The sequence below is a fragment of the Cyrtonyx montezumae genome, unplaced genomic scaffold (assembly GCF_038088225.1).
Source record: "Cyrtonyx montezumae isolate F1298 unplaced genomic scaffold, pur_monq_1.0 scaffold_8, whole genome shotgun sequence".
NCBI classification, from domain to species: Eukaryota; Metazoa; Chordata; class Aves; order Galliformes; family Odontophoridae; genus Cyrtonyx; species Cyrtonyx montezumae.
In genome coordinates, this window is record NW_027072089.1 from 110,190,354 (window position 1) to 110,210,857 (window position 20,504).

At 42.3% G+C, this 20,504-nt stretch overlaps 1 protein-coding gene across 1 annotated transcript in view; it reads left to right on the forward strand.

Moving 5' to 3' along the window:
- Positions 1–6,643: 6,643 nt before the first annotated feature.
- COLQ (collagen like tail subunit of asymmetric acetylcholinesterase) overlaps positions 6,644–20,504 on the forward strand; it is a 31,731-nt gene continuing 17,870 nt past the window's right edge. Inside the window, 4 exon segments of the mRNA XM_065752493.1 lie at positions 6,644–6,716; positions 6,719–6,919; positions 15,612–15,724; positions 17,367–17,471. Of these exon segments, the coding sequence (XP_065608565.1) occupies positions 6,644–6,716; positions 6,719–6,919; positions 15,612–15,724; positions 17,367–17,471 (492 nt within the window).

The window sequence follows — 20,504 nt, forward strand, 5'->3', positions numbered from 1 at the left end:
GTAACCTATGAGCCTACCTGAGAACCAGAAGACACTGTCAGGGGGAGAGGCCCTTCTGCTCTCTGTGTGGTGGCTGCAGCAGGCCTGCACATCTCTACACACGGGCAGGGACCTCCTCAAAAGAATCCAGCAGAGGGCTACAAAGATGATAAAGGGTGTGGAGCACCTCTCATGAGGAGAAGCTGAGAGACCTGGGGCTGTTCAGCCTTGAGAAAAGAAGACTCAGAGGGATCTGATCCATGTCTATAAATATCTGAGGGGTGGGAGGCAAAGGGACGAGGCTGGACTCTTCTCAGCAGTGAGTGGCGATAGGACATGAGGAAATGGCCACAAACTGAAGCATAGGAAGTTCTGCACAAATGTGTGTGGGAACTTCTCCACAGCGCAGTGACGGAGCAGTGGCACAGCTGCACAGAGAGGTGGTGGAGTCTCCTTCTCTGGAGACGTTCCAGAGCCGCCTGGACGCCTACCTGTGCAACCTGGGCTAGGGAGCTGCTTGGGCAGGGGGTTGGACTCTGTGATCTCTGGAGGTCCCTTCCAAACCCTACAGTTCTGTGATTCTGTGATACACCTTGCACCTACAGTGGTGACTGCCAATATACACTCAGGCACTCGTCCAAACCAAAGCTCCACACTGTCTGGGTAAATGTCTCTCTCTAATGAAATCAGCACATTAGAAACATTAAAAAAAATAATAAAAAAAATCTGGCACATTTTTTTGAAATGCTTGAAGAACTTGTATCTGCTTGTCTCCTTGACACTTGTCATTAAGGTAATGTGTAGACCTTGGCCCTGGGAGATGCTGATATATCAAGGCACACCTTGAGTTTCAGTCAAAGCAATACATCCTCATTCCAGCAAGCAGGTGTGTCTGTGTTTAAGGTATCAAGGCCTCATTAGCCAGGCCATAATCCCATTCCCTCCACAATACTGGGTTATAATTCAGGTGTTCAGAAAATGAGTAGAAATTACACTGGTAAAATTACCATTTCGACCCTATCAAACTACCACTGATTGGTAGCTAATGCTGGGCCTCATTCTGTGTAGTTGAAATCAATGAGACCTTTTTACTGAATTTATTCAAGCGCTGACTTTATTCAAAGTTTTTATCCCTGGATGCCAAACTGCCTCTTGGCATGGATGTTTGTGATACAAATTATGGAGCCTTCAAATGTAGGACTTTAAAATGGAAATACTGGCATAGCTTTAATTGTAGCTCCCTAATTCTGCAAAGGGAGCTTGGAAAATGCATTTGTCTGGTTTGATTAGGCTCAGCTGCATCCTGCATTTGGAAGAGGACAATCCTGGTGTACCAGAATGACTAGGCAATGTGCAGTGCCCAACTTCTTTGTGCACAGCTTGGGCTTCAAAATGTGAAGCATTACATAAAGGCAAAAGTCCTATACTCACTGCCTGACCCAACGGTCTTGGAAATCAGTGATCACCTTACAGAAACAGCAGATTTAAAATGTGGATGTTGGCTACCCAACAAGTACTGTGCCAGGGAAATCTCATTTATATTTCATGGGAGCTCTGCCTGCTATGCATGGCATCTTGGTCAGAGCTTATGGTCATCCATTTGTTTAAAAACAAAAAGTATAGCTGGTTGGCTACATCCTGCTGCTTCTTCCTGCTTTTCTTCTGAGAACAATTTTTCTACCCCATTTCAGTTTTGTAATATAGATCCAGGGAGGTGGTTGAGCCATTGTCCCTGGAGGTGTTGAAGAAACATTCAGGTGTTGTACCAAGGGACATAGTTTGGCGGTGGGTGGACAGTTGGACTGGATGGTCTTGGATGTGTTTTCCAACCACAGTGATTCTATGATTCTGTGATTCTCTTCTCAGGCCTTTTGCTAAAGTAGGAAGTGCTGTTTTCTGCTGCTGGCTTGGGGTTCTGCAAGGCACAGAATCCACGGAATTTTTCAGACCCTTATTTGGCAAAGCACCCAGGCACATGCTTGACTTCAGGAGCAGCTTCATTGGCTTCACTTGGATATTTGATGTTACTGTGCTGATGAGCACATCTTTTCTTGAATATGCGGTAGGGATGCCCTGCAGAAAGCTGTGTGCCCATGTTAAGGCACATTTTCCAAGGTGTGCATGTCCCAATGTTCAGCTCCACGTTTGCCTACATCTTAATGATGTAACGTTCTGCAGTGCAGTGTAGAAATCAGGATGTTGCACTGCCATCAAGCAGTAATTCTGGTGTTTTTTTGTTTTTGAATGAAAAAGATGAAATAATTACCCTGAAAACTATTTCCATCTTCTCTGGATGCTTGTGTGATTACTGCATCACATCTAAGGAGTATTGGTACATGTCCTGCACAGCAGTCTGCTCCTGCACAGTAGGCAGAGCACAATGAGAACATACAGGCACCAAATACTCACCTTGTACCTGAACATCCTGAGGAGCCATCATGCTTTCCATAGGTTTGATCAACACGTTCAGCAACTTGGGATTCCTGACTGTATATTTTTTTTACAGCACGTTCTTGCACCATAGCTATGTTTTTCTGCATGTCTGCCATGTGAAGTAGGCACACATTTCTGCCTCAGACAGCCCTGCTGTTGTACAAAATTGTATACAACTTCACAGCAAATGCTGAATGACTTTCCATTTGAAAAACAAAGTCCAAGAGGCAGATGAAACAGTGAAGTGGAAGGGAAGCCATGTTATAAAAGACAGCAGCTGAATTATTGTTTGAAAATTGTCCTTCGTTGTGCCTTCCAATGTTACAAGGGCACAGTGGGGTTCTTCTCGTAGCTTTGATGGAAAACACTTGGCACTATCATTTAATACTTAATGATATCTCTTCAATGCTGTAGGAAGTTGCTAGGCACCAATGTGCTGCCCTTAGGATGCACTCATGCAGTGGCTCACATCAAGACTTGCTGGTGCCAGCTGCACGAGGACGTGGTACCTGGCTGGGTGAGTGGCACAGGGCAGCTGGGAAGTCAGAGCTTGGCTGAGTTTTCTCCATTGCAGTTTGAGGGTCTGTTCCTATGCAGGCTTTAGTATTAAATCTAAATTCATCAGCAAGGAAATTATGAAGGCATTCTTTGTTTCTTAGCCTTTACAGTCTGTTTGCCTCAGCAGTTGCCTTTGTACTCATAGATAACAGCATGTAATGTTAGCTATGTTGTCCAAGTACAATATCCAAATGTTAGGCATAAACAGTGCAGGTGTGTGAACCTGAGCAGATGTTTTTATTGTGAAAAAAAACTGTTGTTGCTAAATAACTAACAAGTTTTGCAAGGAAAACATAATTATAAAGAATCTTTTCCATCTCCCACGCTAATTGAATAAGCAGAATTCTTCTGTACTACTTTGCAGACATCACGTTATTGAATTATTGAAATAACACTGGGTTGCTGTTTTACCTTTGCTCCACTCAGCAGAAAAGTGTTGAGTCTTTTGAACTGGAAATCCTCAGTTATCTTTTTCCCTCTTGATAGAACCGTGCTCATTCAGAACCCTGAGTTTAATGATATTTTATCTGAACTACCTGCATTTTCCTTTACTGACAAAGGAACTGCGGACAGAAAGTGGATAGGACTGAGAAGCAGCTTTCTTTTGAAGAAGTATTCATTAATTCATTAAGGGCTCATCTCTGGGCTGAAAAGATCAAGCAAGAGAAGGTAAACTGGTCAGGCTATAAAAATATATATACATGTAAATGCCAGTTGGCTTTTGACATTTTATTAGCTATTGTGGCACCTACTAAAAATAGGGTATTTAAAACTGCAGTTGATTCCCTGTAATAACAGTTGGCATTCCATTTCTTTGAATGTCAGATCAGAGATGATTTTGGCTTTTGGGATTCCTACCATTGAAAAACTTTTAAGCCAAGTCCCCCAGACTTTGTTCTGACTTTAGGCCACGTTGGTATCTCACAAGATTTGGACACTGCAAGGTGTCTGTACTGTCCCGTGATCCTTTCTTAAGCTAGTGGCATCTGAAACAGAAATCCTACTGAAAACATCGTGGTCTGTTTGATGAGCACTACTGGTATTAAAGCAACAGTTCTAGGGGGAGACAAGTACAAATCATGTAGTGCACACTCCTTTTTAGTTAGTGACTGAATAATTCCATGAAAAAAAATTAAGATTCTTCTTAATTTTATTCCAAAAATTTTGTAGGATCCTATGGGTTACATCATGTTAATCATATTAACATGTATTTTCACAACACCACTGATAGCGGGTGCAGTGAATACAGAAGGATGACACAAAAATTATTAATTACTATTTGCCTGATAGAGACAAGGGTTTCTGTTCTCAGAAACTCTTGAACTCATTGGCCTTCACTACATCATGCAGCTCCCTCTGAACAGAGCAGAAGCTTTCTGTTGACTTCAGGAGCCCATGGGAATAGCTGGAGGCATGAACTGCTAGGCTGAGCAGGTTCACAGAGGATAGATAGCTCAGGGGATGGAAAGCACATGTCTGCCAAGCTTCTCATAGTGTGTAAGACACATTGCTATGTGACACTTCCCCTCCTTGGGATCATCTCTGTCACGTGAGCCAGTGCCCCAGAGGCCAGGAAGCAGCCCTGTAACCAAAGGTGTGTCCTTGTCATCTGGCTTGGAGCACCAATTAGCATGAAGTCAAAAGCAAAAAGCCCACAGCTGCTCTCTGCTTCATTTCCAATCAACTTCATTCTTCTGTTGAAACCATCAGCAGCTTTGCCAGCAGTTTCAGCTAGTAAGGCTGATGCCTTAAAACCAAAGCACCAGCACCTGCATCTGCTGATTGCAGCAAGGGCTCTTCTATCTGATAATCTCATGGTAGTTCCCCTAAAAACTAATGACATGTTGAACTACAGCTATATCATGATGAAGAGAGATCTTCAAATCTAAATCTGAACGTCTCCTTACAGGTTCTCCTTTGGAAGGTGACGTGTTTGCATTGGCTGTGTGCCTACAAAAGGAAATCTGGCATTGGCTGAGCTGGTTCAAGTAAAGCAGTCTCAGATTTTGGAGTGATGGAGATGCTAAGTCAAAAGAGAGAAGAATGCGGACAAAACATCTATTTTTCGATCAGGGTTCTCTGCTGAAAAACAGATGGATGGAAATTTTTTGGTAAAAACATGACTACAAAGTTGACTTTGGAGCTCAACAGCAGCTCTGGTTTTCTGTATCACTTCTGGCCATATCAAGAAAGCATTCATCCTTGTGAGAAAGAGGTGTTTAGCTTGTTCCTACCTTATTTTATGTAATCACAAGGGTGGATGTGGTTTGTGATAGAAATTCTTGCACTATTCTTTATGAGATATGTCACTGATTTTTTATTTATTTTTTACTTAATCATGCCTTTCCATTCTAGTTCAGAGATCAGAGAACACAAGATGATAACAGGGGGTGGAAGAAGAGGAAAATATGTGTACTGCTGCCTGATCTCGGTTCTCTCTTCCATTATCTGAAAGGTGGTTACAGAAAGTGCTTGTTGATCTCTTCCCACAGGTGATAGGGTGAGGGGAAATGGCCTTAAGTTGCGCTGGGATAAGTTTAGGTTGGATATCAGGAAACACTTCTTTATGAAAAGGGTTGTTAAGCACTGGAATAGGCTCCTCTGGGAGGTGGTTGAGTCACCATCCCTGGATGTGCTTAAAAACTGTTTGGATGTGATGCTCAGGGACATGATTTAGTGGAGGGTTGTTAGAGTTAGGGTAGTATGGTTAGGTCGTGGTTGGACTCAATGATCCTTAAGGTCTTTTCCAAGCTGAGTGATTCTATGATTCACGGTATTGCTGGATTGATTAGTTTCCTTTTCAAGCAGTGTATTTTGTACTACAGAATTCTACCACATTTTCACTTTCTAAAAGACTGCAGGAGGATTTCAGTAGGATTTGAAATTACTCAGCCATTGCTTTGAATGAGTGTTGAGCTGGTCAAACATTTTCAGAAATGAATCTTTTGATAAAATGGTGACATTTTGCATTTTCAAGGATTTTTTTTCCCACTATTCATGCATCTTCTAGCCTGTGTTAGTTATTCCCACTGTGGAAGCTTCTTTGCAAAGCCTTGCTGGCTGGAGCAAGGCACAGAGACCCCAGGCTGTCATGCAGGTAACAACTTGAGGTTTGTTCTCCTCCAGCAGTGCTGCCATTGCTGCAGAGCTGACTGTGTTTCAGACACCCCATAGTGACGCTCGTATTGTTTCTCTCACCTGTTGCACACTGTCAGTGCACTCCTCGCAGTCACACAGTGCATCACTAGCAGGGATGCTGCTGCTTTCACTTCTAACATTAAATGCAGATCTGCCCTGTGGCTGCAGACTGGCCGTGGGATCCCTGAGCTGTGTGTGCTGTGTGAGCGAGTGCAAAGCACCGCCAGTCATAAAAGCATCACGTCGCTGCTCATCTTGCTCATTAAGGCAATTAGTGACCTGTAGAGGATGATCAGATTTTAGCCCTCCCGACATCGGTGTCTGGTTGATGGCACCAATGGATGCAGTTTATAGTCCAGTTTATAATCTCTCCCTTTCCTGCTCGTTGTTATTATCATCCAAAGTGCCCTTTTTGCTTCTGTGACCCAAACAGAATCCCCCCCGCCACCATTTTAGCAGCTAACATCCACAATGGGGGCAACTGATCCAGCGTGGGAGTTAAATATAACCATGCCTAGTGTAAGGAGAAGAGTGAATGGGAAATGGTTGGCATTCCTTCTTCCTGAAGGCACGGCGAGAGAGGGAGCGGGCGAGAGCCGTGCACACACACAGCACACAGCCGCACAGACGCGCGGCCAGCGAGGAAGAGGAAGCGAGCAGGAGGCAGAGCAGAGCCCGCAGCTCGCCGTGCCCACAGCTGGCACCATGTCCACCCTCAGCCCGACTGCCTGGGGACTGTACCTGCAGCTTCTCTCCTGCTGGGCTTTCTCTCACAGCCCCTACGCTGACAATGCCTTCTCACTCTCCGCAGGTAAATCGCTTTAAGTCTTGTTGCTTTGCCTCCTTCGGACCTGCACTCTGCTTCTCACACATCCCAGCGGCTGAGAGTGTAGGAGAAAGTAACAACTTGCCTCGCAGATATGGGACGTATTTCTTGCTTGGTGGCTTTTGCTTTATTATTTCTTGTTTTCTGCCCTTCTCTATGGGAAATAATAGAGAAGAGCCCGAGCCACGATAAAATGCTTTTTCTCCCACTGGTTTGGTGCTGCACTAATGTGTGCCACTGGAGGACCTGGCCCATTTAATGTATTACTTGCACGTCTGCATGGTTCTTTCTATTTTGGATGATCCTATGTGGATTGCAGCAAGGGAAAGAAAATGAATCTCAATGTATATCTGCTTCTATAAATAAAGCCCTGACCTCAATGAGTGCTGCTGGAGCCAGACGGGATGTTAGCAGAATAAACATCATCTGGCTCTGGCTGTGACACTAACAAATATTCGGATGGCTCACATAGCAAACAAGAGACCGCTGCATGGAAAATCCCTGCTAGGCAAAGGCAAAACAAATTAGTTGTCAGCTGAGCCAGGGCACTGGAAATCCCACTTAGCAGGTTTTACAGTGCAGTCAGTGAGAGTCCCCTCTACCCACGTTCTGAGCGAAGGGAGGAGAAGGGAAACAAGATCTCCAACTCCGTTTCTTCTTGGAGGAACTCCCATCATGTTGTGGTAGAATACTTATAGCCAAAAGATGCTAACTAAAATCCTAGGTTCCTTTTTTTGTCAGATTTAGGATGGTTCATGTGAGACTTGTAGGTAGATGTCAGTTTCACCTTCAGATCTTCCTAGTGTTTCTGACATCAAGACAGCCTCCACGTTCCAAAACCATACATAAAATCATCTTTAGACACAGATTTAAAGGTGCACAATCTCTCTCCTTCTCTCTCATTTCTGTGTGACCACAGCCAAGTGGTTTACACTCAAGGCATTTGTGGCACCGAGGGACATGGTTAGTGGGCACAGTGGGCATGGGTTGGTGGTTGGACTAGATGAGTAGTGGTCTTAGTGGTCTCTTCCAACCTTGATGATTTTATGATTCTGAGAGGGAACAACGATCAGCAGGACAGCATGTGCAGGACAACAGATTTCTGGACTGAACTGCAGTACTGATAAGAGTGATTTCACCTATGTTGGTTTTTTGTTCTGTTTTGTATAAGAAAACCTTTTGAAATACACAGAACATACATGTAATTCACCCCCAGTGGTTTGAAGAGACCATTCATTTAGAAATACTTGAATCATAAGATTCCAAGGGCCAGTTTGGGCCAGTGCAGTTCTCCACTGGGGAAAAGCCCTATAGCCTTTAATAATCTAGCCATTAGATTTTTGCAGTCCTTTCAGATTGCTTTTAAGATTACATCTAGGGAAGCTTAATGCTTGAAAAAAGGCATCCCTTAAAAAAACCAATGAAATCCATCTGTCAGACCTCTAGGAACTGATATGTTTTTCTGCTGAGCTCTCTGCAATGCTAAAAGGCATTTTCATTTGTTATCATCTCTATTTTTTGGGGTAGGATTTTTCCATAAAGTTGATATTAATTAACGCCATGGTACAGAAACCATCAAAACTTATTTTCTGTGCTATGTTCCAAATGGACCTGCAATAAGATGTAAGTAATTAGACTTCAGAAATTGTTTCAAAGAAATTGTTTCTTTACCTTGCCTTGAAACTAGTAGGCTCCAGCCAGACAAACACAAAGTTCATATCTCCATTGCTTTCCCATGCAGTGCTTTTCTCCTGTTGAGTACACTTCAGTGCCTAGAGATGACGTTTAGGTTGGTTATCAATCATCATAAAAAAAAAAAAATCAACAATAATAATAAAAAACAGCCTAGGAAATAGACCCTTCAAAGGAGAAAAGTTCATACCTCTGGTGGCCACGTAATAGAAGAGGAAATAAGGAGTAGTAGGGAAATGCATAGCCTGGGGTTGTCAGCACTGGTTCTTTGGGGAAAAAGGGTACCTTTATATTTCATCAGCAACTTAGCAGGGAGCTACAAAAACCCTTTGAGTCCCTAAATATGCACCTATGGAGCTAGGATAACGATAATTGCAGATAAAGAGGAGTATTTTACAGCAGTAGTGCTGTGTGTAAAGGTTTAATACTCAGGGTGGTGTAGTGTCAAAGTAGGGAGCGTGCTTGGGGCTGGCAGACTTGTTTTCCAAATATCTTTCAGACAGCAGTAGTGTATGTCCACAGCCTTTGACTTGCAGCTGATTTTCATCTGACACCAAGATGTAATTTTGCCTTTAAAGAACGGATTCCAGTACTGTACTTGCAAACTCTAAAACTAACCACAATCAACAGTAAGGATGTTCTCCAGCAGTGGTTTGTCTTTCCTGTAATTGGAAGAATACATGTAACTATATTTCAAGAGTGTCTGAAAACCTCTGGGCTGAAACTGCTTTCATTTCAGTCCTCACATATCTTTCTATAGCATTAGGTCACAAATGTAAGTGTTCACATCACAAGCTGGTAACTGTAAAACAGAGATAAACAACTAGTAGGGAGAAATGCATATGTAGAATAATTAGGGGAAGAATAATAGTCTGCATCATTTTTTTTATTTTGCTGCCTACTCCGTTTTGTAGTTCCATCAGACTCAAGCAACACTGCATTGTTGCTCCTAGAAGTATTTTGAACGTGATGTCAGCACCAAACAGTGATTCTCCTGGTGCTGAAGCATCATCTCAGGGAAAGTGCTTCGGGGATTAATAGTGTAACATTACAATGCACTTAGGCACGTGGCTGTGGTTCAGTGTGACAGAGAAGCCCCCCAGAGGCAGGAGTCTTTATTTTATATCCATTGTAACACTGAGTTTATAATGTCCTTTATTATTTTTCAGAGCTCTGCTCTGCTGAGGTTCCTGCACAAGACCCTTGAGCAGGGCATCTGAGTGCCTCCACTGTAGCAATACACTGATGTGTATTTGATACACCTCCAGGAGCTGGAGAAGAGCAGTATCTCTTCATCAATGCTTCTTCTGAACCGAACATCCTTTTATGCATCATACAAATCACTTGATTGAATTTTTTCCTGTGATCAATATCAAAACAAAGCCCTATGAGAAAAGTATGGTTGATTAATTTAGAGGAATGAAACGGGACTGAATGTGGCTGGCAGTATTCCTGATGCCTTCTCTGCCTTTTTCCTCTGCTTTCCCGAAGGAAGGGAGCTCCCTGTTTCACTGGGGACAACCTCTCTGAATCTAAATTACTGAATGGAAAGACACACAGACCGTAAATAAATAAATAAATAATTGACTTAAACACAAATAAAAAAGAAAGGGCTCAGTTATATGCTGCTTCGAATGAGCATCGTGAATTTCATTTACTGTAGGAATGCAGATGATCAGGTCAAAGGACCAGGTGTTCCTAATTCACCCTGGTTTAATATGAAGGTCAGCGTAGCTGGCTTCTAGTGGTGAGCTGATGAGCATCCTGAAATAACAAATCAGGACTCCCAAAGTGCAGACAAATGGGACAAGCTGGTGGCCAGTTCCATTTTACTTCTGTGGGACTGGCCTTGTGTTGCAAGTGAGGCAGGTGTCTGGCTTCAGGCTGCAGAAGTTCCCCCGGAGATAGCACCGCAGACTTGTCTGTGGTGAACAAATCCTGCCACCTGGGGCAGGAGCTGGCACAGTGCTGGCAGTGCTGGGCAGAGCATGGAAACCATATGGATGAGACATATGCACAAAGCAAGGAAATTTATAGTATACTATAATGATTAAAATGGAAAGTGTGTTTTATAGATCAGTGCAATTTTTATCATGGAAGGATTTGCTAACCTATTTCATACTGTAGCATAGTAGGTAGAAGGAAATGGGAAAAGCCCTTTCAGCCCTCAGGGGGAATTATGTGAGAAGGATCAGGAATAGGAGAGGGAGAAAAAGCCAATAGGAATTGACAGAAATCATCCTAAATGTCGTGCTTTTTCCCTTCTCTGAGGAATGATCTCTTTAATGGAAAGGGTATCAGGGGAATGGGGAATGCTCTTGGTATGCACACAGCTGTAATGAGTTAAGAGGATTTGGAATAGAATATGGATCTAGGGAAAAGATGGATATAGGAAGAGTGCAAAAGAGGTCTGACAAAGTGTGGGGGGGGGGGAGGGGGGGGAGGGAAGAGAAAAGCAGCCATTATCCATTTTTGACAGTATATATGTATCCAGGCATGCAGCTAAGCTCTTAGACTTTAATATTCAATGTATTTGTAACATCATTCTAGAGTGTCAAGAAAATAAGTTTTATAATAGATTCATAAAATGATGGGAATGAAGTATTGTGAATTACAGGACTGAAAATCTCATTCCAGTTCTTTTATCAAGTCATCCACAACCCTGGGGCAGCTGCTTAACTTTTCTCTGCCTCAATTTCTCATGCACGGAAAAGGAGCACATAGAGCTTCCAGCATCTCTGAGCAGCATCTAGTGCCCTGGACTTCAGCAAATGGAAGTCAATAGAAGCAAACCCAACTGAGTGAATACAGATCAGGCAGCATGCCAAAGTCTGTGCTATCTGCAAGGTTTTTCTGAGCGAGGGCTCATTTTAAACATCTCCATGTTATTTATTTATTATGACAGCTTCTGGCTGTGTGCCAGCTGGTGAGAGGCCTGTAAGTTCTGCCACAGCTGGCAGCCACCTTGGGGGGGGGGGGGGGGAGGGGATTAGGATTTCTGACACAAAGTATTTTCATATTTCTATCAGTTGCTGGAGTATTTAATGTTCCATCAAAGGGATGGGGAGATAGCTTCGTCCTGCAGCTCCTGCGGCACCTCCCCAGCACAGATATCAGTGTATAAGCTGTAGACTTGCTGTATTTAACATTTACATCACCTGATACATGGGAAAGGGTGTGTTTATGCCATAAGGCTTATGTTCATGAAGACACTGAGAAATGCAAGAGAGATGTAACCTGTTCCTGAACCCATCTGTCCGACCCAGCTCCAGATGTGAGCTCATGTCTGAAGCTCCCCAGCTCTACCTGCCCACCTTCACCCGCACCACCTTGTGCTGCTCCCTGCCCTGGGAGCAGGCGCTTTGGCAGCCCTTAACCTTTCCTGATGTCGAAGGGAAGAGGTGGTGACCTTGCAGTAGATACATAGGATGACATCTGATGGCTGCTGCCCTTGCAAGGTGGCTGAGGGGAGCCACAATGAACAGCAACAAAGCACATGGAGGTCTCACTTTCAGCTGGAAAAGCCCACATTCATTAACTAACTCATCTGCCGAGCTTGGTTATTATTACTTCTGTCCACCATCCAAGTGGGGAAGCACCTGTGGCAGGGTATCAGTGGCCAAAGGTCTCCAGAGGGCAGGCCTTCCCAGCCAGTGAACCCGCAGGCACTGCTATTGGGAACACAGCTTTGGAAAGTAGCTCAGCTTCTGGTCAGGGTTTGTGAGATGAATGTGGTGCAAATAGGAAGGGAAGCACATGTTAAATATTTTTTTCATGCCATGCCTTATATCCTGCCATTGTCCTTGCTCCAGCTAGCCTACACCTTCGCAGTTGTAGCACAGAAGTCACTTTCCCAGTTTGCATACCACTTATTGCAATGGAATCCTGTAAATCTGTGCTGAACCTGGTGCAGCACTTCTCTCTAGTGCCTCTTTGTAGCCACAGGGGTTTGCAGTGTTAGGTTAGCTCTAGGATCAGCCCTGGAAGGGCTCAGGGACCTTGTACAGGCCCTGCTCTGGAAGGCAGTGTCTGGGGAGTGCCCTTCTCTTCTCTAGGTCTCGCATCACAGCTTTTGTCTTCCAGCTAGCACCATAAGCAAGCAGTCTGCAAGAACAGTGAAACAATGCAACAGTCCATCTAAAATACCTTATTTCTTGAAGCAACCACTACATATAGATCAACGTATAGATTGATGTAGTCACTTTCTTGAATATTTCCTGATCGCTAAAAATAATTCTAGTTTGAAAATGCTTAAGACTTTCTGTTTTAAAGCTGATTATTTTAATTATTATGCTCTCTGAAACCAAATGCCATTTAGACAAGTCCAAATAAGTGTTTTTCATTTTGTCTTCCTTCTCTTATTGAATACTTTCTTTGGTATCAAAGATGTTGGAAGGGCAGTTTCCATACAAGATGTGTAAACAAACTCCCTGTGTAGGCAGGGCCTTTGCATCTCACTGAAAACTGACAGCCCTATTCTTGGGCTGAGATTTTTTCCACTGATGGGGACTAGGGTGATATGAAGCTGTATTTAGCAAACAAAGCTGACCTAGAGCCTAATGATATATATTGCATTTGCTTAGAGCCTGCAAGCCTAACAAGGAAAACAACAGCTATTGTGCTACCAATTTAATCAGCTGTAGTGGTTTTCATAATAAAAAATGTTCCAAAGAATTTCAAACTTGGCTTCCAAGGAAAGGAAAATCCCAATATTTCATAACCCAGAACTTGACTTTATTCATGAGGACATGGTATGTATATAGTTTAAACTATAGATGTAGCCATATCAGACCTGCTTTGGTATTCTTATTCATGTTGAATGGTAATAAACTTATTGAAATTGAGCTAGACCATGGAATGAGATCTTACTAAGAAGTAGCATGATATCGCTATGTAGGCTAAGATAATGTCATTATCAAATTTCATGCTTTTTTAGATTACAAGCTACCCATTGTTTTTTTAACAATATGCATTTTAGTCTCAATGGAACATGTTCAAATACCATCCTGAAATTAAGATAACCACAGAAGTATGTAGGCTTAAAATTCAAGGCCTTTGTTACAGCTGTGTAACACTAACTGAATTCAGGGTCACACAATATAGATTTTAACTCTGTATTTTATTGTGTGCATGAACTGAAGCTTTCTGTTGAGTTCAAACTCGGTAGGAAAAGTTCAGGAGGAGTCTTCAGTGTGAACCTTTTGGGTGTTGACTCACCTCTCTAGAGTATCATCTCCGATAGTTTTGTTAGAGAAAAAAAATTCTGCGTAACAGAAATTACTTCTGGTATCACTAGAAATTTTTGGTGGGTTTCTTTTTTATTTATTTATTTATTTATTAATATTTTTTAAATTATTATTTTTTTTCTGGAGAAAGGAAAGACATGACACTTTGTGATGAGTGTTCTTGTTAAGAAAGATAATTGAAATGAAGTTTATGAAATGCATTCCCTTAGACTCTGTGCATAGATTGTTGTACAGGCAAGATATGATACAGAATTGTAAGTTGGAAAGGGCCTTTAAAGGCCACCTAGTCCAACTGCCCTGCAATGAACAGAGACATGCATATCTAAAACTGGTTGTCCAGGGCCTGAACCAGCCTTATCTTGAAAATCTCCAGGACTGGGGCATCCACTATATCTCTGGGCTACAGGTAGCTACCCTGACTTAGACAATGTGTCTGTTACAGAGACCAAATGAGCTAAGGAAGCACCTGAGCTGCTGCTTGGGCAGCCACTCTGACGTCTTAACAACCACACTCATCTGGGCAGCTGTTTTCTGTGCATCAGGACTGGGGAAATGCTGACCCCATGAATGTGGAGTAGCAGAACATGATGTAAAAGATTTTCTGAGACATTTAAAAACCTAGACTTATCTCTGTTCCTTAGAGAAATCTGTCTTACTCTAAGATGTGACTAAAAACCAGACTGCAACCCATTTGCACACAAATCTAGCAATTTTGCCAAGTTTATCTTCCTAGAAACTTAATTTGGAAATTTTCTATTAATGCCAGATACTTCACCGTAGGCTCCTCTTCCTACAGTATCTGGCTCCCTGCCACCCCTCACTTTGCAGACACTCATTCTGGCTGCTAGTGGCCAGAGGAAAAGCCAACAGACACAAAGAAATATTTACTGCATTTGGTGCGAACAAGAAAATGCCATTTCTAATAGACTTTTACAGCAGAAAAGAGAAAGTGAGAGAGAGTGGGAGAAATATTTGTTTCCTAACAGTGGTTATCTGGTATTTTTCAATGAAGCTGTACTTTGAGTACTGCGTTCAGTTTTTGGACCCTCACTGCAAGGGAGACTCTGAGGTCCTGGAGTGTGTTCAGAGAAGGGCAATGAAGCTGTGAGGGATCTGGAGTACAAGTCTTATGAGTGGCTGAGGGAACTTGTTCATTCTGGAGAAGGGGAGGCTCGGGGGAGCCTTACAATTCTCTACAACTGCCTAAAGGGAGACTGTAGGGAAGTGGGGTTTGGCCTTTTCTCCTGTGTAACTAGTGAGAGGACTAGAAGGAATGGCCTCAGGTTGAACCAGGGGAGATTCAAGTAGGACACTGGGAAAAAATCGTTCTCCAAAAGAGTGGTTGGATGATGGAACGGGCTGCCCTGGGAGGTGGTGGAGGCACCGTCCCTGGAGCTGTTCAAGACAATGTTGTACTGGGACATGGTTTAGTGGGAAATACTGGTGAAAGGTGGATGGTTGGTTTGGATGATCTTGGCTGTCTTTTCCAACCTTGGAGATTCTATGGTTCTATGAAAATCAGCCTATGTCATAGCCACATTGAGTTTAGGACTTGGCATTGCCTTAGCATATGAAGGACATTGTAGATTTGAGGGACTGCATGGAATCTGAAATTTTTGCTTGGATTACAGTGCTTCAGTGGACACAGGATGTAGAAAAGTGCTGTGGAATGGAAGGTCACTTTCTGTGAGAAATATTTGTGGTGTTCAAGACAATGGATGAGTGTTTGTATTGAACAGATCTCCCTTGTTTGGAACAGAAGATGCAGCCTACCCACAGAGCGTGCTGCCTCCTCATCCCACCGCCGCCGCCCATGTTCCCACCGCCACACTTCAGGCACGACTGGAGCTCTGTAAGTGTGGCTGAGGGTCCTGCCTCTTCTTCTTATGTGAATTCTGATGTTTGATGAAGACTAACATGTCCTCTTTGAGTACTTCTTCATGCTGTCACTCAGCAGACGCCTCTGGCTGTGTTGGTAGAGCTCTATTACTTTCCTAGAGCAAGGCAGTCCTGAACAGAAGGAAATGTAAATGCAATAAATCAAGATGAGAAAGGCAATGTCCCGTCCTACACCATGATTTCAGTGTATTCTATACAGATGTCTTAATTTTCATCTCATTTGCCTTTGTGAAATCACGGCCCCAAAATCCTTCTGTGGAACCTGTTCCTACCATTTTTCAAAAATGAAAAGTGCATTTGAGTAGTTGGTATGGAGTTTTCACTCACACACATACGGATATTCCCGTTCTATATGATACGTATCCATCTATACATGTTAGCATAGACATGATGTACAGTGGGTATATGATACAGCAGTTTGACCACTTACACTTGTTGCTGGGGCCTGTTACCTCCAATATGTTTTCCATCCCAACATAATTAATTTTTTCACCTACTAGTAATTCTTATTTCTTAATTCTACTTTTCATTTACCATATGCAAATTATTGCAAGCATTATGTAAGTAGTGATTAGAAAAAAATTCTTACGAGAACTAATCCAAGAAAAAGTACAGCATAAAATCCCCTGTTGTCTTCAGAGATAATGGGATTGAGATCAGTGTATAATTTCCTCAACCTAAAACCTAATTTCTTCTCCCTTTCTCATCCCCTGCCTAGACCTCTCCTGCCTGTGCCATGGTTTCCTGGGGAAAGAGACCTAGAGAAAAGATCCCCTTAGAAAACATGATGTGCCACTTCAGGCCCCTCAGTGAGGATGAGGCTGGGACCAGGACCAAATATTCCAGAGAGTAATTTGAATATAAAATTGCTCCTGGCACTACCTCCTCATAAAAAAATAATTTAATTAGTGGTTACTAAGAAAGTGGGAGCAGTGTGAATTCACTGTGAGTACTCTTTTTTTGGAGTTTCTAGTCGGATTTTTTCTGGAAAATGTCTTTTCACTTGGACAATGTAGAGCAGCTTTATTAACCCAGTGTTTCTGCCTGTGTGTTTGTTTTTATATCCAGGGGAGATATATATGTTTTCTGATAGGACATAAACGTACCAGTTTACTCAGGGAAGCCTAATTTTAAAGTCACATGATAGTGATCCATTGATCTTTAAGGGCATTGCCTCTGGTCAGCAGTGAATGAATGCCTGGCTGATATCTACTGGAGTGAAATTCTCACTGCCCATATCCCTGCTGAGTGCAGGCTGTATTATTAGAGCAAAGCTGCTATTTTTGGACAGGAGTTGCCACTTGTGAAGCATGATGGAGGGAGCAGGGTGAAGGCTAAGAATAGCACTGGGTCCCACGCCGGCTTAGGGGGGACACGATAGCCCAGCTGCGGTGCGCGCCTGGAAAAGGAGGAGGAAATGTGGGCAGAACACCATGCTGAAGTGATAATGTTGAAGCATCCATGAAGATAACCTTGTGACAAATCACAGGCTTCTCCCTGAGGCAGTGAATAAGTGCTCTTCAGGCTGTAGTGGCTGTCGGTGTATTTCTCCATGTTGTCTGTAAATGCTCACTGGTACATTTTGTCTTACATAGAAACTGCTTGATCTGGACATGAAGGAATTGTGTCAAGTGCTCCAAACAATACAGGCTTTCTCTCTGCCCGAGTCACGTTGCTCTGCAGGGCCTCCTGGCCCCCAGGTGAGTGATGCATTTGTGACCAAACCACAACACTCTCACTCACTCCAAAGTCCTGTTTAAATGCTGTTAAACATTTTCTGTAAATGCCTTTTATAGCTTAATAAACATATCAAGTTCTGGCTTAATTTCATTTTGACATGACTATGCATAAATCCTGTAGGCTTTTTACTCTGTGTTCTCATCCCTGCCCTCCATATTCCAGGTTTCAAGTTCAACTTTCATTTTCATGGAGTTTTACAGTGGGTAGCAAGCCTGAAAAATCCCAGAGGTGCCATCACCTCCTTCTGAGGCTCTTCGTTGTTTATCTGTTTGCTTTAGACTCTTGTTACCTGAGAAAAAAGAGCCTGTGGAATTGATGCACAAGAGCTGCTATGAACTTGAAGGTTTTTGGAGTACACCCTTGAGAAGGAAAGTACTTGCAGTGCAGGCTGGAGGCAAGGAAGGGCTTTGGAAGGGCGTTGAGGTAGGGTTCAGGAGATGTATGGTCTTCCAGCTTTTTCTGCAAGGTCTCTGCCCCTGGCTTGCTGGGCAGCCCATTGATCCCTTCTTTCATTTTCTACTGTTAGCACAGTTAGGGCAGGAGGTCAGAAATCTTCTGGGGAAACATTCTATGCATAGAGGAGAGGAGAATTTTCTGTAAAAGTCTTCAAATTGTAGAGAATGCCACCCACCTGCCTTTTCATTCCAGTTAGTACCATCTAATGAAGAATAAAACAGGAGAAAGTCATTTAGTGTGTAAACTAGGAGACACAGAGAACTGATGGTAAAAGAATGTTTGTGTTGAGAAAAGTCTTCTCTGTGTTATGAAGCAATCCCGTGGTGTTCCTGTCTGCCATCTAGAGCTGCAATACATGTGGGAGAAGCCATTGGTTTTTCAGCCTTCACCAGATTGTCTTTTTGAAAAGTAAAACTATACTATCTCTGATTTGACATGAGAGAACAGTAATATCCATTCTGTTGTTCTTTAAGATTCACCGCTATGAATAACAATTAACCTCACAAATAAATTATCTTTGATCCCTCCAAGAAAGTCTTTAAATACCAACAGATTGTATCACAACATAGACAGTAGGATGGGTGTAATATTGCTTTGGAATTTTTCATTATGGATATGTTCTTATAGAAGGACAGTGTTAGAGCCAGTAGTCTTCTGGACAATACTCTTATGGGCCATAGTAATAGGAAAATAAATGTTACTGTTACTCAAAAAAATCTAAGAATTATTTCTGAATTGCTTTCTGCTGTAAATGTGTGACTTTGTCATAATAAGGAGAATTACATTTATGATGTCATTCTGCATGCAATTCCTCCCACGTGTAACCTAGCATAGAATGAAAAAAAAAGATAAAATTTGGTTTAGACTATAATTAGCTGCATTCTGATTTACACTGTTAAAAGCTTAAAATAAGTCTATTGACTAAAATAGTTGGAGTAATTTGCATTTGAGGATACAGCTTGCTCCTGCTCATGTTCAATTTGCATTGTGTTTTGCATGGTATAAGACAGCCAGGCTCCAAACCTGGAGTGAGTGATTTGTACGGTGAACCTAATGCTCATTTCATGATGGCTCGTGGGATTTCCCATAGGCATATGGAAACAAAAGGAGTTCTGTTGACTAAAGTACTCTAGAAATGACACCATTTTTTATGATTTTTTATTTTTTATTTTCTGAGTTGGGATTCAAGGCCTCCACAGATTAGAAGAAATTCTGAAAGGGGAATGTGTTTCACATGAGAAAGAGGATTATTTTAGTGTCTTACGGCTTACACGGATGCGTGAGGCTCCATCAGTCTTTACTTCAGCACTGGTTTTGGTCTTTTCTAACCATGACTTTCAGATTATGTAATTGTTGCCCATTATTTATGTCCAGCTTCTCAAAGCCACATCACTTCATTCAGTTATAATTTCAGGGAAGTAAGAAAAGATGTTAAAAAAGTTGCTGTTGGCTATCTTTGAAAGGCAGCTTCGTGCTATGTGGGAAATGCAGATTCATATACTTTGAAATCACTCATAGAAAACAAACGTATCCTCTGAACAGCTTACATCTGGGTTGAACACCAAGCAACAGGAGACTGCTGAGAATGACAAATATAAAGCTAAGTTTGCAGTTTAACTAAAGTTTGGGAGATGTTTAAGCACAATGTGACAAAATTATTGTGAAGTATGTGAGGTTTATTTGTTTTTAAAGTACTTGAGCAACAACAGTAATTATAATTATATCCCAGATAGTATTTCCATTTCTTGGCTATTTTTTTTTCTGTGAAAAAATGTCAATCCATAAATACAGGAAAATGCATAAAAGAAAAAAATACTGAAGACCTGTTGTTATTTTTTATGAAAAGGTGAATAAAATCTGTTTCACAAAAGAAAAAATAATAATTTTGGGAGGTAGATTTTACAATTGCAAAGCTTGTGTGTGTGTTAGAGAGAGAGTGAAAATGACCGTGGTACTGAGAAGGTCATAAAATTTCTATTAAATCTTGAGGAGAAGCACAAACAGCCCTAAATTTGAAAGCCATTATTTACTTCCCATGACGTTGTCTGGAAGAAATGTTCCAGCAGGGATGAGGACAGGAAGTACCATGAAGAGATAGATGGGTTGCAAAGTCTTGCTCAGAATGCAAACAATTAAAATCAGTGTTTTGTGCCATTTACCTTGCAGCCCCTTTGGCTGTCATCCTTTGCCGTCGGATACGATGTCTCCATGCTAATTCTTCAGGACTTCAGTAATTTCTCATCCAGCATGGAGCTGCGACAGGGGAGGGTCAGGTTGGATATCAGAAAAAGGTTCTTCACCAGAGGGTGGTCGAGCACAAGGGCAGTGATCATGGACCCATGCTGTTGGTTTTTAAGAAATGTCTGGACAATGCTTCTATGCATAGAATCTGTTTTTTGGTGATCCTGTGTGGAGCCAGTAGCTGTACTCAATTTTCCTCCCAGTGGGCTTCCTCTATCTCAGGATATTCTATGATTCTATGATCTTTCCTATGCCTTAGGTCCTTTTTCCTACTTTTCTTCATCTAGGAGATGCCC